Source organism: Uranotaenia lowii, unplaced genomic scaffold, assembly GCF_029784155.1.
Source record: "Uranotaenia lowii strain MFRU-FL unplaced genomic scaffold, ASM2978415v1 HiC_scaffold_1015, whole genome shotgun sequence".
Taxonomy (NCBI): Eukaryota; Metazoa; Arthropoda; class Insecta; order Diptera; family Culicidae; genus Uranotaenia; species Uranotaenia lowii.
The window spans coordinates 533-18,227 of NW_026596984.1; the positions used below are offsets into that span (position 1 = coordinate 533).

Here is a 17,695-nt window from a genome sequence, read left to right on the forward strand (position 1 = left end):
AGACAAACTACTACACAGCTTCAACGGAAAACAAGTCAGCTAAGAACCATTCCAGGCGGATTTAGGTTTAATCAACAACCTTTTGTCCCTATATATTCCAAAACCTTGTTTTGGAAAATGTTGAAACAAAAGCAAGTCAATATCACCCACTATAAAAACCATCTATACGTCTGCGGATCTATATTCTCTGTGCTTTAAAGTGGCTAAAAAATAATCAAGTTTTATTAATTTCTAAGCAGCTGTATCCACTAAATTGCTCTCTGTTTCTTTTGAAGGAGAAGTATTGGATCGAAAGGTATCAGAAATTGAAGGAGGAGTATGTAGCCAACTAAAATACAGATTAGACGAATTACAAGTTTGAAAAACTGATCAATGTCATGTCTGAAAAAAAGTGTGCGCCGGCCTATGGGAGATACCAATAATAAAGTAGAAATTTGTCTTACAAAAAATGAAAAAAATATTTCAAATTTTTTTATGAATTATCATAAGATTAGCTTCATTTCCTTCATAGAAAGTATTTCGATCAAACGAAGGGTTTTTGAGATACACGCATTCGTAACTGTTCCATTTCTAAAAAAAACTAAGCTTTAATAGGAAAATTAATAAATTTTAAATTTATAGTGTAGACTGCTGACGGAAAAAGCTGTTTCATTATTTAGGAGCTGCTATTCGCAAAAAAATACAATTGAAAACGCTATAAAAAGTCAAGTGCTTCGCAATTGCTTATTTATTGTGTTTCCAATGAAATTGTCCCAATTTTTGACCTTTGGAATTCTCTTAAAAAGTGTACATTTTTCGAATGTACAAGACTGTACAAGATGCTGATTTCTAAAAACGTATGAATAAAGTAATTTTTTTTAAAATCATTTATTTGATAGTTTATTATATAAACTTGTGATTTGTTCCTATATTTGTGACTAGATTTCACCCACAATCTAAACTTGCAAATCGATGCTACAATTTGGTATGTACTTCTTCAATTCTTGTTCGACAACTTTCATATCTTTAACATATGGAAGATTACTTGCAGAAAGCAATTTTAAGTTCTTCAGATCCTTTATGCAAAGCAAGCCCTGATCGGTGATGTTTTTGCAGCTGGACACTTCCAATTCTTCCAATGTATCTACCACGAACTTCAGTTTATCCAAAGCCTCGTTCTCCACGTAAACACAGTTGTGTAGCTTAATTTTTCTCAGTCGTTTAAGATTTTTAAGATGATCAAATCCTAGCGAACTTATACCAGAATCAGTGCCGTCAATCTCCTCTACCGCCAGTGGTACGCTTTCATCCGGTAGAAAGTTGTAGTTAACGTGAAGTTGCTTTTGGTTGCAGAACTTAACCCGGGCTCCATTTCTCAACAACCACTCGGCACAGGCTCTGTCCGGGCCAAATTGTTTCAATCGATCCTGATCTACTCGGTTGAACATCATATTGATCCATGCCCATAGCTGACGCGAGCTGCCTCCGTCCGAGCCAGGTCCCCGAATGAGGTTCGCCACTCTTGGACGGGAGAATCTCTGCAGTGCATGGCGAGCAAACATACTGCCGTTGATCAGCGAAATAAAATTCAATCAATTTACACCAAACATAGGAAGGGCGACAAATGTTTAGATTTTTACGATTTTTACCGGTTCCAAAACAGAGCGAACAAACAAATAATAACGCTGCTTCAGACGGAACCATAAATTGTTAAAAAGTAACAATTTTCCATTTATTTCGAACTATGCCTTTTCTGAGTATTGACAATTTTTCTCTAAAAAAAATTAACAATGGTTCAGTTACCGTTACACAATATTTTTATGATATTGCAAAATGTAGCTTAATTTATTAGAGAGGCTTGCTTGGTAGATTCGCCTTTGGTTATTAAAAAAAAAAGTTCATACAAAAAGTTTGAGCATTAGTAAAGGTATTTTTATAGCAGAATAACTTCAAAAGAATTAAAGAACTAAAAATTTATTTAACGAGAAGCGTTAATCACATATAATTTCCCATCTGAATAAAGCTCATTCTTTTAATGAATGATGTTTGATTCGACCAATTAATTCAATGCGATAATGATTTTGCGTGAAATATTATCTATACTGTACCGTATATACTATACATCAAACACGCCCTCTCAAGGAATTATATAACCAAATTTGTTGAAATCGTCGCAAGATAAACATTGTACAGTTTAATTAAAAAAAAAACCTTGAAATGGCTCAAGAAAGAATAATGAGAGTTCCAATTTTTTAATCTTTGTGGTTAAAAAAGCACAAGCGTGTGAAAACAAGAATAATAAGATTTTACACAAAACTTCAGGTTACGAATCCTATATGAATTGTTTTTTTCTCATTACCTTTATTCTTATAGGAAAATAAACCACAAATCCTATCGATATTGAAAAATCATTTTGCCTTCAGTTTTTAGGTTTCCATATTTCAACTCTAAATAGTTTGAAAATCGTGTTTTGTGCAAGTTCAAAGTGGGATTTCGATTTAACATAATTTGGCATACCTAAACGGGATTCAGAAATGGAAAGCAGCCATAAGTTCTATCCTTGGATAAGCTCAATTCAGAAAGTGGCACTTTTTGAAACAAAATCGGTGAGTGATGATAAACATTCAAAATATGAGAATATATAGTTATGTTTATACTTTTACCACTTCCATCAGAAACTTTACCTTATTGGAAGTAACAGTAGGGAAACACGATTTCGCCTTCTGGAAATTGACCGAAAATCACCGGAACTGTTGATCCATGAAGATCCGAATGAGCTAGTCAAAAGCGATATCCGCAAGTTCGTCCAGTCCCGTTCTTTCGTGCGCTCAATTAGCGCTTACGGTGTCCTGGGTTTTGTCAAATTTCTTGAGGGTTACTACTTGATCCTGGTGACCAAACGAACACGATGTGCCTTCATCGGGAAGCACATCATCTACACCATAAAAGATACCGCGATGATTCGAGTCAATGAAGCTCCGGTCGGTAAACAGGTTCACCCCCTGGAGCAGCGTTACGTCAAAATGTTTAACAATGTTGATTTGAAGAGTAACTTCTACTTCAGCTACAGTTATGATCTTACTCGGAGCTTACAGTATAACGAATCAGTGCCGAGGTTTGTTGGAACTAGCAGTGATATCGAAAAAGATGAACCATTGGTGTGGAAAAGTAGCGCTGACGGTGAGAAAGCTACGTATGCATTCCGAGGCGTGTCAAGGGATCGGTTTGTTTGGAATAGTTATCTTCTGAAACCGATGGATACAATTTTGCAGAAAGACTGGAAGCTGGAAGTCATTCACGGTTTTGTGAGCCAATCGAGTATAAGCATTTTTGGTAGGCCTATTTATGTGTGCTTGATTGCGAGACGAAGTACCAGATATGCCGGAACAAGGTGAAATCCTTTACCAGAATAGTTTTAAGAATTTTATTTAATATTTCAATTTGCTTTAGATTTCTCAAGCGCGGTGCAAACTATTTCGGAGACGTCGCCAACGAGGTGGAAACTGAGCAGATCGTTATAGATGGTAATCGGTTGTGTAGCTTTACGCAACTGCGTGGTTCCGTACCATCTCATTGGTCACAAGATGTAAGCAAAATGGTTCCAAAGCCTCAAATAGCGCTAGATCTGTCCGATCCTTATGGGGAAACCTCTGGCAAACACTATGAACGATTGATGTTCCACTATGGCGCACCGATAATTATTTTAAATTTGGTTAAAAAGCGAGAAAAACGAAGACATGAAAGTGTGTTGAGCGACGAAATGCTATCGGGAGTGGAATACTTGAACCAATTCCTCCCGCCTCAACATTACATCAAATATATTGATTTTGATATGGCTCGCAAAAGTCGTGGCAAAGGTAGTGTAATGGAAAGCTTAGCGAAGTACGCAGAAAGCGTCATTCAACAGACGGGTATGTTCTTTTTGGATGAAGACACTCGAACTGAGCAAACCGGTATCGCTAGGACAAACTGTGTAGATTGTTTAGATAGAACCAACACTGCCCAGTTTGCTATTGGAAAATGTGTACTTGCTTATCAACTGTACGAACTAGGTTTCTTGAAGGAGAGAAAACTTGAATTTGAATCGGACTGTGTTACCATGCTGGAGAACTTGTATGAAGATCATGGAGATACTTTAGCTTTGCAGTACGGTGGTTCCCAGTTGGTGCATAGAATTAAAACTTATAGGAAAACGGCAGCCTGGGCATCCCAGGGAAATGATATAATTCAAACGTTGAGTCGATACTGTAGCAATACATTCAGCGATACTGAAAAACAGCACAGTATAAATTTGTTTTTAGGGTATTACATTCCATCGCAATCTGAAGTTAACAGTAAGATGAGCCTAACAGTTTCTTTTATTCTATTTATCTAAAAACCATTTTTCTACTCCGCAGAATCGACGCACATTTGGGATCTTGAAACGGATTTCTATATCCACAATTCCCGTATAGATCTTGTCAGAGAAATATCTCCGGAACCACTAACGGCCTGGGTGAAGCCTTTCGTCATGAAACATTTGCCATACTCTACTAGTGATAAAAATCGAGTTGTCAAAGAGCTTATAAAGTTGCACAGCCAAGAAGTTGAAATCATCGATTACTATTCCAACTTTTACTATGATTTTAAGTTGACCTTTTTTGAGGAACACATCGCTTACCAAATAAGCCACTTGGCTAGGAACTTCGTACCCACATTCCGTACCAATTTCAGTCCTTTTGAACCGGTACGCCGCGGGGATATGGGTGTTATGAAGAACCCTTCGCTGACTGGACATTCATCAACTGGCTCCAATAACAGTTCCTCTTCGAGCATGGAGGATGATTCGGACTCGGAAGACGATGACCGTAGCGTGCGAAACACGGCACCAAGCAGCAGTGCTAACAGTAGTAGGGCTGAAGATCCCATCACTATAAGTAGTATGTTTCCGACCACTGGGGATATGTACGGTTTCGAAATCAAACCACCGAAGAAGGCGGACATGATCAAGTAATTTTTTCAAGGTTCATACAAGTGGTGTCACAATAAATAAATAATTCAAATTTCTAGGTACCAAAAGTATGTTCAAATGAACCGCATTTGTAATCCGAACAAATATGTAGGTGTAAAGCAAGACCAGATTCCTCAGAATCAATCGTACCACTTGCAAAATCAACCGTCTCCTTCCGATAGCATCGTGATTCAGAACGACGAAATCTACGTTCGAAAGGATGCGAATTTAACGATATCTGAGGACATTCCCATCCCGACAGTCAGTGCTGAAAGTATTGACATCTACCGGAAGTACTGTGAGCTGCGAGAAGCCGCTCTGGAACCAAGAGAAGTGGATCCTGTCATCCAGAAATACATGCAAATATTAACCCTTCATTAATAAAAAAAAAAATTAATTTTTGTATCAATCGTTAGTTTGGGTTTTATTCGTCTTAGATACTTTGATGGGCGTTTGGATTTGATATCACACGGTCCAACTGCAATGGCATCTGTTTGTGCTGAGATCTGGTTGGTAATCAGCACCATCTTGTATTTGTGGTTGACGAAAAGCGGACTCACAGTGTATCCAGAGCCCTCAACAAATTTTAATAAAATAACAACACTTCAAATAATGTGACCAGGCAGGACCTCATTAATCATGAGTATTTCCAGGTCCAAAAATCGTAGGACTTAACCCCAAAATTTTGCAATAGCATGATGTTCACTCTGACAGTTGAAAAAAAAAAACAAAATGATACAATGCATGTACTCACCTGTTACTCCTAGGTCGATATTTTATCAAATCATTAAAACATTTTCAATTTACAGATCTTTGTCCGTAGTACTAAACTTAGCATTACAATCTATGGCGCCTTGGGCTGTTGCTGGGCTTGATGTTGCTGATGTTGCTGCTGTTGCGCTTGTGGTAGCTGTTGCGGCGTTCCTAACGTAGTCGATCCACTTGCCGTTACCGTCTGCGCCCCGGGAACGATATTCACTTTGCGAACGGTGATGTTCCGATTCAAAATGGTCGGTTTTCGAGTAGCATTGAAATGGGACAGAGAGTTCGTTTTAATGAGAATGGTGTTGGTGCCAGGGATACCCGGTGCCAGCTGAGGAGTGATGGTGTTGGTTCCGGGGACACTAGTCTGGGAAGTTCCCACAGGCCGAATCTGCGTTTCACCAACACGCACGAAGTTTTTCATCGTTGTCGTTTTTGACGGATCAACGTTGATGATTATCGGTTGATACTTCTGATGTGAAGTTCCGGGTGTTGTAGTGGTGCCAGAAACAACCGTAGCAGGTTTTACGATGGTGCTGTTCAAAATTTCCAGTTTACCGCTAGAAAAAATTTGTCCGAGATTCTTCGTGACAGTGACCTGGTTTCCGGGAGCTATTCCACCGGGTGTACTTGATTGAATGGTCTTGGCGAGCGGATTGGATAATACAACTTTGGTAAACTTCTGTCCAGAAGTCGGAGTGATAGTGGTGGTCTTCGCCGAAGCCGTAGCGGTCAGCACATTTGCCGGAACCTGTTTTATGTTGTTTTTGTTGATGATGACCACCTTGTTCGGCTTCAGTGATGGTTGCAGTGTGATAATTCGGTTACCCGGCTCAGTTTTTATGCTCGATTGGTTGGGAATGGTCGATGAGATAGTCACAATATTTGAAGCAGATGGTTTAGTTGTTATAATGCTGGGTTTCTGGGGTGATCCTTCTTGTATGTTACCCTCATTGTCCGCGAAAACGATAGGAATATCGAAAATATTTGTGTTCGATAAATCAGGAGTCGGTGGTGATTTGGTGGTCCTGAGCATTGCGCCAGCATTTGTGGGTGTAGAACTGCCACTGAGACCTGTATTGTTGCGAACAATCGTAAATTTGGTCGGACTGAAGGACTGTTGCTGATGCGGTGAAATTTGTGTGGTTTTGGCAAGAGGGCTGGGCGTAGACATGGGCTGCTTCGGGACTATGGATACGACCGGTTTCGGTGAAGACTTGAAGGAAATGAATTTTTGTGTCGTGATCGATGGCTTGAGCTGGATGAATTGATTCGATGGAATCACCTTGATGCTTGATGGCGTAGAAGTTGGTTGAATTTGTAACTGCTGTGGTAAAGACGTGGTGGTTATCGATTCTCTTTTGATCATTGGCAGCACAATTGGAGAACTGCCCAATCCCGAAACAACCTGGGGGCCAGATGATTGACGTATTTCAAGATTGTTTCCGGGAGTAGATGATATTTGGTAATTTGTCATCGGTGTAGATGTTTTTTGCAACAGTTTAACGTCAGAGCCCTGCGAATAGATTTTTTTTATGAAAAATGACATCTACAGAATTAAAAAACACAAAATTACCTTGTCCGGTTCGGGCAGAATGCTTTGAATAGCCGCATCTAAAGCTTTCTGATTTTGATGTAAAAGCATCTTTTCAGCACGTGTTGGTTTAATCGGCTTGACAATTTTCTTTGGAGTTACCCTACTGTTGTTCATTTTCAATGTTTTATTCATGTCGTGGTCCCCGGCTATCGGACTCATTTTTCGTTTACGATTTTGGGCTGTGTAAGGTGTAGTGCCGCGACTACCGGCTGCATTTGCAGCATGTACAGATGCTGCACCAGTCGCCGGAATATTCGGAATTCCACCAGTAGCAGCCAGATTACTGCTGTTGTTTGACAGCAACAAATTGGACTTCTGCCCATTAGGATCTTTGATGCTTTGCTTAGGGCGAGGTGGGTTCAGCAAACAGTTGGTAGCGAACTCAGCAACTTCATCCATAATCATGTTATCTACCATCGATTGAGTCACACCTTCGATTTTCCTCTTGGATTTGCACACCCTTAGACAATCGTCCGCGGAGCCAACCACGACAAGTGAAGTCTGGGCAACCATTTTCTCCCGCAGGTGCTCGATTTCCTCTTGACTGTCAATGGAATAAAATTACCAAGTTTTTAATAAAGAATTAAACCAATAAATCTAATTTTTAAAGTCTCACCTCGTTTTAGCGGACATTTGCCCAACGACGAACAATACAGGAGCCGTAATGTCCGTGATGTGGTCGTCGGGTGCACCTCGCGGCCCATTGACTGTGTTGTAGGCGAATCCTAAACATACAACGCTGTTAACGGGCTCGACCAGGCCAATTTGGATGGCCAACGCTGCTCCAGCGTTAAATCCAACCAGGATTATCGGCCTGTTAGGGGCTTCTTGTCGAACTTCTTGAATTTTGGCCCTCGTAACGGCTACTAACTGTTCCGAAACAGTTTGGAGACTTTGCTTGTTAACGGCTTGCCCATGATGCGGCATCAATATCGGAATTACGGAGGCCATTGTAGCGAACAAAGCGTACCATTTCTGTAACCGACTGCTAGTGGTGTTCATATTTGGCCCCGAGGGAACCACCATAATGAAGGGCTGCCCCGGAAGTTTCCTGTTTTTGTGAGCAACGATCGGTTCCCAGGGTTTCTTCAGTATCGGACCCACCAATTCCTGACTGATGTTCAACGGCTTCCCGAAAATCATCTTATCGACCATCGTGGGAAGTTTCGCTTTCAATGTTTGTAGTATGTCGATGTATGCTGCCAGATAGCTCGGCGGAAGACTTTCCATAAGCAATCCGTGAATCCATTGGGTAAGTCGCGGTTCCCAGGACACACTGGCCAAAGCTTGCCGGAGACGACCCACCGATTTGTCAATAACCATCCTCCTGTGTACCGGTTCATGCTGTTTGTCCTCAATCGTCAACCGGGCCAAACGATCCATGTCCAACAGTTTAGTTACTTTACTGAAGAGCCGAATCTGCTGCACCGACCATCCAAGTCTGAAAATAATCTGTTAATGTTTCCTTTCGCAACAATCCACAAGTCATGCTTACTTGTTTATGCGGTCCTCCCAGTCGACGTCCTCGGAGTTGCAGTTTCTCAACTGTTTGGTTACATTTTCGCTTTCCAGCATCGCTATTTTAGCACTCTCTTCATTGTAGGATGGAATCGGAGGATTGTACGATTCCTCCAGATCGATCCCTTCATCATGGCCGCCGCTTCCGCTGCCATGGGTGTGACATGAGGGACACTGTGGTGGTCGGTGCACCATCAGTGTCCGCGTCGTTGCCGTCTGACTGTTTTCCATCGGTCGGAAATCACGCGAATAGCTGTGTTCCATTGTTTACTGTTTTCGTTTCGGGGAGTGGTTTCCGTAATGGGTATTAAATGCGAATCCAATTAGAATTTTTTAGGTTAGGGTCAAGCGCAGAAATTTTCGTATTAGTTTTCAAACCACATTATGCAAAATTACGAACGGAATTCAATGGCAACTGAACTTACCTGGTCCAACAGGAGTAATGACTTCCAGGGTTCCCTCCTTCTCAAGAGGGAAGCTAGTAATCTGGAGTGATTTTCGATTGTGAAATCGAAAACACTATTCCATACATAATAGAACGAATAATCGAACAAAAAAAAAAATGAAAAACAAAATCTGAAACTTAATCCGGTAGGAATAATGTTGTTTTTCAGCTGAATCAAGCTGTTTTTCGGCTTAAAACACGATTTTTAACTATTTACGATATTAAAGCTAGCGTCATTCAGTGCTCCTTGTGCGAACTTTTGATTTTTTTCCAATTTTTGGATCACGTTCACAGATAATGAAATATTTCTTCGAAATGTTTCGGAGTGTATATCTACACGCCTAAAAATGTAAAATCACTGTCATACTTTTTTTTTAACCAGTTTGTCACTTTTTTTTTCTAATTTATGACTCAGAAGCAGGGATGGGATTATGTCAGTGTCATGAACTAAATTTTGCGACCAAGGAGTCGATTTACGTCCTAGCTTCGGCTGGACATATACTAAAATTGGAACGATACAGAGAAGATTAGCATGGCCCCTGCGCAAGGATGACACGCAAAATCGTGAAGCGTTCCACATTTTTAATAATTGGCTTTTGAATGACGAACAGCTAGCGAAAGATTTTATAAATCAAAACTTCCCAGTTTTAAATAATCCGACTTCTTACATAATGAAGGAGACGCAAAACAAATTGAAAATGAACTTCGAAGAGTTCAGAAAAATCTTAAAACGGAAAAAAGAACACTCAACCCCAGGAATTGACAACATCTCGTTCTATATCTTGAAAAATCTTAAAATTGAACTACAGATTAAACTCATAGAATTGCTATCAAATGTACTTGAAACTGGAGAAATTCCAATGAACTGGAGGAAAATAAAGATCATCCCAATACTAAAACCTAATAAAGATCCTAACCAGGCTAACTCATATCGTCCGCTATCCATGATTTCGGTTCTACTTAAAATGAACAACTTTGTAGTCAAAAATAGACTAACAGAATATATTGACAAACATAAAATTATACCTAGATCATCTTTTGGATTTAAAAAACAAACATCTGCAGTAAATTGCATCAATTTTCTAGTTTCAGAAATAAAAGAATCAAAACGGGACGGAGGAGTAATTATTGCTACCTTCTTGGACCTTACCAAAGCGTTCGACAATGTCGATATTGAAATTCTCTTAGAAACATTAGAGAAAGAAAAAATCCCACAGGAAATCACGAACTGGATATACTGCTACCTGAAAGAGAGAACTACAATATTAACTTTGAATAACGGTAATCAGATCATAAATATTACAAATAAGGGATTACCACAAGGATGCCCTTTAAGTCCAATACTTTTTAATATCTACACAAAACAATTACATGAATTGACTCAACAAGGACATTTGATACAATTTGCAGATGATTTTACACTTCTAGTAAAATCAATAAATGCAACCACAGCCAGTAGAATAACAAACAACATATTGAATAGATTAGCCATCACATTTAAAAATCTAAAATTAGAAATAAATCCATCCAAAACAGCCTCGATCATTTTCACAAATAAAATCCCCCGATCAATAGATTTAAAAATAGATAATCAAACGATAGAAATAGTAGAGAAACATAGATTTTTAGGAGTTATCATAGATCATAAATTAAATTACAAAGCCCATATACAAGATACAATAATAAAAGTAAAACGAAAAACAAACATCCTGAAAATGATAAGCAGGAAACGGAGCGGAGCTCATCCGAAACAAATGCTCCAAATTACGAAAGCTTTAATTAAAACTATCATTGATTACGGAATAACTGTTTACGCTGCGGCTGCAAAAACAACCTTTCAAAAACTAGAACCAGCATACTTACAGGCTCTAAGATTATCAATGAGATTATTGACCTCGACCCCAATCCAAGTAGTACTAGCTCAATCTGGGGAAATTCCTCTTATTCTAAGAGCAGAATGGTTGGCCATGAAGGAAGTTACCAAAACTATATACAACAAAAATAGTCCCATAATCGAAAATCTAACCGAACTAATGTACACCAACAGGACAGAAAAACACATCACCTTCTTAGAGAGAATAGCGACAGAAAACAACTATCACTTTGCTCAACTAGGAACTAAAATAGAAGAATCAAGATATACTAAAATCCAAATTAAAGATAAATTACTCGATGTCAACAAAAAAGAAACTGCAAAAGAAAAACAAAAAATCATAATTAACGAACTGTTGAATAATAACTACAAAAATTACTATAAAATGTTCACGGATGGATCATTAATTAATGGTAAAGTAGGATATGGATACTATGATCCGCAAGAACTAATGTCCTACAGCGGAAGACTTAAAGAAGAATATACGATCATGAATGCTGAATTGACTGCCATCAAACAAGCAATAGAATATACAACATTGAAAAACCAACAAGAAATTTTAATTCTTACTGACTCCCAAAGTGCTTGCTCACTATTAAAAAGGGATTTTACAGACAATCATATAGCTGCAACTATAAAAAACACAGTGGAAAAAAGTAACATATCTAAATTAATAATACAATGGATTCCTGGTCACTCAGGACACATTGGAAACGAGCGAGCAGATTATGCAGCCAAGCTAGGAACAACACGTACACAAATAGAACATCATCACATAACAAAGGACGATTTACTTATAACATTTAAGAGAAATATAATCAAAGAATGGCAAAATACGTACAACAATATCTCACAAGAAAAGGGAATATTTCATTTCAATCACACACCTACAGTTAACTTAAGCCCATGGTTTAAGAACACAGATTTCAGTACATTAGATGTTATCATCCTAAACAGACTTAAATCAGGACACACAGCGACTAAAGAAAGACTCGCCAAATGGAATTTGGTTGAATCTAATTTATGTGAAACCTGCAAAACAATTGAAAACGTTGATCACATACTATACGAATGCATCAATTTTAATCAACTTAGATTTAAATATGACATACTTACCAACAAAAAACATCTAAAGGATATCCTCAAAGAAAAAAACGTCACTGAACTAAAACAAATATCTGAGTTCTTGCGAAACACCAAAATGAATATATGAAAATACTCCAATAAACAAATAACGATCCTATCTATACACCAAACTCATTTGATTTTAATAACTGATTTCTAACCCCACGAAATGAGAACGAACGGTCGTTTTAAATATCACGCGAACTGTTCAAAACATAACAGTCCAATAAACCACAAGACTTGGCAATATGGAACGATAGGTCCGAGCCAAAAGAGAGAAGAGAGAAAAAAAAAAAAAGAGTCGATTTATTTTTCGTCTGTCACCAATTCAAAAATCTATCGCGATGAAAACAGAAACGAAATGATTGCTTGGTTTATGATGGGAATCCTAAATCTGTGTTTCATTCACGTATATATCTTTCAATCATGTAGACTGTTAAACATATCATCACATGGTGATCAGTCATCAAAGCCTGCTTTCGCGACCAATACAAAAAATCAGTCATGACCGGTCTTGGTTGACGTGTCATGAGAACCATCACCAAGGCAATTCTACAATCGTTTATTTTCCACATAATCGGTCATTCGTTTTCGATCTCCACTTGAAGAAGTTAGTAAAATTAGTTGAAGATGTGCAAAGATGCCTTGAGTTCATTCGAGTACGAGAATTATCGCCGGAGAGTTCCGGTCATTGCGAGTATTATACAGGAAGGAGAAATCGTTGATGGCACAGCACAACGACGGACTAATTTGAAATCTCAGGAAGTTGCAAATGTTCCGTTGCAGTTCCAAATGTCCAATCAGAGAACAAAACCCGCGAAGGAGGAGAGTTTTTTTTAACTGTTGGTACTTTGTTGGTAAATTTTATATTTAAAAAAAAATTCTACATTTTAGCGCACTTGGTGTTACGTTCAAAAAGAAATCTGACCCGATTATTAAAGAACCACAGAACTACTAATCTGCATGCTGCCAATCCTAATAACTATAACAATCTAGTGTTGTGGTGATCTTTATGGCTGGGACATCAATCATCAAGAATTCAGAAGCCTTCTTCAGTTCAGCACGGATTTTTTTTCTTCGAACCAATCGACTATGGTGTTATTTTTCAACAATTCTTAATTAAGTCAACGTTAACGTTGGTATGACTACTGATATCTAGGGACTCCAGTGACTGATTTTTTTCACATCCGGCGCCAGACAGAAAGATGTAGGTATATACCAATATAAACCAGAATAAATAGCACGAGCCCGTCAACTTTTTATTGTGTTTCGCATCAGTCTTAAAAAATAAAAATTTGAATAAATTATCAGAATTGCTAAATTTTTAATGTTTATTGTAAAGAGTGCGTAAGCACATCAATTTTAAACTTAAGATCAGGTTAATTAGTGTTGCATTCATTCAAAATAAGTCATATACATTATGTTTGAAATTGTGATAAAAACCAACCCTTCCCTTAAATTCTTTAGATTTATAGGTAAAAAACAAACAAAGTTATTCGTCTGTGATCATTCTTTTAAAAAAACAGGACAGTTTTAACTAATCTAGTTTATAAGAAAACCTTACTGGAAACTTTCGGCCTGAATAGCCTTTGTTTGTTAACGGCCATAAAAATTGTGAATAAATAAATATCAAGACAATCAAAAAACAAACTACTCGAAGAACAAAGATACTAGATTGTCTTTTGAATTAAATAACTATGGCCTATCATGACCATTCGTTACATCAGTCATGACATGCTCGAAGACATATTTTGGGAAAACAAGATGGTGACTATGTTGAAAATTTCTCATTCATAAGACATGAATGAAAAATTTCAAGCCTGCTCAGAAGTCAGAGACTTCAAGGAGCCTTGGCTTGCAAGCTCGTTATCATCGGTTAGACTATTTATAACCATTATAATTTAACTATAAATTCAGTTAAAACCTAAATGGTTTTTGAAAATCATAACAAGTAGATTTAAATGTTCGCAAAAAAAACAGGACGGTCCTTTGATAATCAGGACAAATCCTGATTCATCAGGATACCTGGCACCTCTGGATGAGCTTTTTTACACGCACTGCATAGTTTTATCTTTGAGTGCAATTGTCATCGTGTAAAAATGTATTTTGATCAAAAATAATTTTTAAAATAAAGTGGAAGGTTTCTAGATTTATATCACTGTTTTATGAATACAGTTTGCAATTTCACACTTCGAACTGCAACTGGCATTGTCACATTCAGACGATGGAAACGTTAAAAATCAAACAAGAACCCGGGCTCAAAACGAAAACCGCACCAGCCTCGACAGCAGCAAATGCCACTCAATCTGCCAGCCCCACGGCAGCGATAAAAACGGAACGGCTATCGTCGTTTCGTGTTCCTCGGGACCTCACACTGGGTGGCATCACCAATGGTAGAACTCCGAAGCTAGCTCCCAATAAGAAGGTCTATACACCAAACCTGAACGCAGTCCGCAATAAAGATACGTAAGTAATTTGTAATTGGAGAGTATCGTAGACATCATTCATTCTTAACCGGAGTTATGTGATGAAACTCATAAGATTGATTGGACCACATAACGTTAATTTTAAAATTGATCTGTTAATTGTATGCTTGATTTTAACAAATGTCACGCAGAAATGTTAAAACAGCTTCCACCGGTTCCAAACAGCGGGTACGTCCGGAACGCAACAAAGACGCGAAAAGCCAGGGTAGGAAAGGAAACCTCATACAGACTGCCGGTATTTTTTCCGAAGGTTTGGCCCAACGAACGTTGCAGCGGTCCAAATATGATAAGTTTTCTACCGGTTCGTCGAAGGATCCGGGCGAAGCAATGCGGCGACCGGTGCTACGATCCGAAATCAAAGTGGACCCGGAGGAAGAACGCAAACGGATGCGGGACCTGTTTGGCCATGATCTGGATGATGACGAGACGATGAGCGAGGAGACGAAAAAATACGAACAGGGAATGGATATGCCCGTTAAGTTGGATAACGGTAGGTTTTACCTTTTCAGACTATCAACACGTCCTTACGTTTAATCAAAACTTAAGCAAGCTCCTAGCTGAACTACGTTATCGCTCCAATTGTATTTGCGCAATATTAAAATACAAACTTGTTGGCTTGAACAAATGCAAAAGACCCATTCCAGGCGACCATCCACCATTCTTCCTGTTATTATTTTCATTATTTACAAAAAAAAAATCACTGTTTCAAAAGTAATTTTTTATAGGTACATCACTTTTGATGGTAACTTTAATTCTGTTGTTTATTGCGGAAATGTGAAATTTTCAGGACAAAAAAATCAAAGTGGCGCGTTGTTACGTCACGACTTCAATTAGTCACACATCAATAAAATACAATCAAAATGTGGCGCTTTGAATTATGAATCTATATTGATATATCTTAAATGATTAACTAAAATTTTGTTTAAAACAAAAAAAAGCAATTTAATAAATATACCTACCTACAGACTATTAATTTTTAAATAATTTGCTTTTCTTTCATTTTTAGTTGATTACAAATTCAAAACATCGGCTCTCAAGACGGAAATTAAGGACGAACTGACTCCTAAACCGGAAGCTGCCGATTTGCTGGAGGCAATCAAAGCGGACGCAACACAGAACAACTTTTTCCTGCTGCAACTACCGGATGCCTTGCCAGCTAAAACGGATACCGCAGAATCAACATCGTCTAATCGAAAAGCAGTCGACCCTCAATCAGCGGACCCCACTACTGCTGTTAATAGCAATGGGGACCAGCAGTCGGAACCGGCACGCTGTACCGTCCGTGAATTGGAGGAAGGCTACATCGGTAAGGTGCTACGGTATCGTTCCGGGAAGGTGAAGTTTTTGCTCGGAACTACCATGTTCGATCTAACCATGGGCATGGATAGCGGATTTTTGCAGGAGCTGGTTTCCATTAGCACGAATCCGGAAGAGCGAAGCGGTAACATTATCAATCTGGCCTCCATCAAAGCCAAATTGAACGCCTCGCCAGATTGGGAATATTTGTTCCAGAAAACGGGTTAAAATATAAACAATTTTTGAATCTTACGAACGGTATTTTATACCCCAACTTAAACGAAAGTCATATTCGATAAGAAAATTAAAAGGTGGATACACTTTTTCTAATGCCCCGTTACGGTATTCCCTTTCGGAATAAATAATAAAAACGCTTTCAACAACGGATCTACGGTCTTGTTCTATACTTTTCCAACGGAAATAGGCAAATTAAGATTCCACCTTTACGTTCTCGGTCTTTGCGTTCCGCTGAATGTTGCCACCCAAATCTAACGAAAAATTATAACTTACAGGCTGAACCAGGGCGAGTTCAATAGCTTGATCGATGTTGTCTCTGGTGATAAAACTCTTAGCTTGCTCCTTTTCGCTACGAACCCGAGCCTCGATCCGTTCCAGCCGGTCCTGGTCACGTTGCTCTTTGGCTGCCAAACGCTCCAGAATGTAGTTGTTCCGTTGTTGCCGCTCCTCTTCGAGACGTTTGTCCCGTATTGCGGCTATTTTATGGTTCCAATCTTCGTTTATCCGTTGAACTTCGTTCCATTCTGCCGCCTCTTCTTCCGGAGTCTGAATTACCATACCGGCTCGGGACACCAGCTTAAATGCTTCCACCTCATCCCGCAGGAAACGACGGACGGCTTTCATCTGAGTGTGATAGTTGTTGTGTAGCCGCTTCAGTTCGTTGACCTCATCTTCCAGCTGCTGACGGCGCTCTGGCACCCGGAACAGTTTGCTTTTTGCCGTTCCGAGCCAACGGGGCTTCCTTCGGAACCGAACAGTGGTGTATTGCAGCAAAACTCGCGGTAAATAGGGTCCCTTGATCAAACATTTGTTGGCCAACATGCCAGCCAAAGAGCACACGCTGGACATCTCGCGTTTAATTGTTTCAAAAATCTGTTCGTTTGTTTGATAAATTAGAAATTTTGAAATATTTAGTAAAATTACAGCTTACCTAAGCACCAAAATAATTCACTCGTTTTTTCGGCATCCGCGCATGCATAATGCATGAAGCAAAGTGCACGAATATTATAAATGACTTACTGCATGCTTAAATATCAAACAAAATCAATTAATATTCAAAATAAACCTTTATTATTCATCAATTTTCATAAATTTTAACATTTTATCGGGCTCTGTGTTAAAATCAATCAGATGGTTTAAAAAACACTATATATTTTCTTCTATTTTACATGGAAAATTAAATATTTGCATTTTTATTGTTGAAAAATAAATACTTCTACCAAATTTTCTAAAATTATCATTTTGCAGCCAAAGTTATTAATATGCTCATTTTGATATTTTTTTTTTTGAATCAACTTCATATAATGTATAAAAAGTGCATGTTACGCAATCGACAACTTTTTAAGATTTGAAATCAAAATTATTCGCCAAAAATGGCCGAAAGTAA

The 17,695-nt window shown here is 38.5% G+C and overlaps 5 protein-coding genes and 1 non-coding gene across 6 annotated transcripts; 3 read left to right on the plus strand and 3 right to left on the minus strand.

Annotated features, from left to right (window-relative positions):
* Positions 1 to 906: 906 nt before the first annotated feature.
* LOC129759093 (ATP synthase subunit s, mitochondrial-like) lies at positions 907 to 1,747 on the minus strand. Its single transcript, XM_055756513.1, has one exon. The coding sequence runs from the start codon at positions 1,539 to 1,541 to the stop codon at positions 936 to 938; it is 606 nt and encodes a 201-aa protein (XP_055612488.1). The 5' UTR covers positions 1,542 to 1,747; the 3' UTR covers positions 907 to 935.
* A 548-nt stretch (positions 1,748 to 2,295) lies between these two features.
* LOC129759090 (polyphosphoinositide phosphatase-like) lies at positions 2,296 to 5,350 on the plus strand. Its single transcript, XM_055756510.1, has 5 exons — positions 2,296 to 2,585; positions 2,655 to 3,370; positions 3,430 to 4,313; positions 4,377 to 4,968; positions 5,029 to 5,350. The coding sequence occupies exons 1-5, from the start codon at positions 2,514 to 2,516 to the stop codon at positions 5,348 to 5,350; spliced, it is 2,586 nt and encodes an 861-aa protein (XP_055612485.1). The 5' UTR covers positions 2,296 to 2,513.
* Positions 5,351 to 5,705: 355 nt separating this feature from the next.
* LOC129759089 (KAT8 regulatory NSL complex subunit 3-like) lies at positions 5,706 to 9,547 on the minus strand. The gene is made up of 5 exons (XM_055756509.1): positions 9,272 to 9,547; positions 8,824 to 9,116; positions 7,945 to 8,769; positions 7,308 to 7,872; positions 5,706 to 7,247 (listed from the first exon to the last, which is right to left on the minus strand). Exons 2-5 carry the CDS (start codon positions 9,108 to 9,110, stop codon positions 5,814 to 5,816), a joined length of 3,111 nt encoding a protein of 1,036 aa, XP_055612484.1. The 5' UTR covers positions 9,111 to 9,116; positions 9,272 to 9,547; the 3' UTR covers positions 5,706 to 5,813.
* A 221-nt stretch (positions 9,548 to 9,768) lies between these two features.
* Positions 9,769 to 9,875, plus strand: LOC129759095 (U6 spliceosomal RNA). Its single transcript, XR_008740124.1, has one exon. It is a non-coding gene; the product is annotated as a U6 spliceosomal RNA (small nuclear RNA).
* A 4,508-nt stretch (positions 9,876 to 14,383) lies between these two features.
* LOC129759091 (DNA-directed RNA polymerase III subunit RPC4-like) lies at positions 14,384 to 16,437 on the plus strand. The gene is made up of 3 exons (XM_055756511.1): positions 14,384 to 14,755; positions 14,907 to 15,265; positions 15,782 to 16,437. Exons 1-3 carry the CDS (start codon positions 14,514 to 14,516, stop codon positions 16,297 to 16,299), a joined length of 1,119 nt encoding a protein of 372 aa, XP_055612486.1. The 5' UTR covers positions 14,384 to 14,513; the 3' UTR covers positions 16,300 to 16,437.
* Positions 16,438 to 16,457: 20 nt separating this feature from the next.
* On the minus strand, positions 16,458 to 17,303 carry LOC129759092 (probable 28S ribosomal protein S26, mitochondrial). The gene is made up of 2 exons (XM_055756512.1): positions 17,240 to 17,303; positions 16,458 to 17,181 (listed from the first exon to the last, which is right to left on the minus strand). The coding sequence occupies exon 2, from the start codon at positions 17,155 to 17,157 to the stop codon at positions 16,501 to 16,503; it is 657 nt and encodes a 218-aa protein (XP_055612487.1). The 5' UTR covers positions 17,158 to 17,181; positions 17,240 to 17,303; the 3' UTR covers positions 16,458 to 16,500.
* Between the last annotated feature and the right edge of the window lie 392 nt (positions 17,304 to 17,695).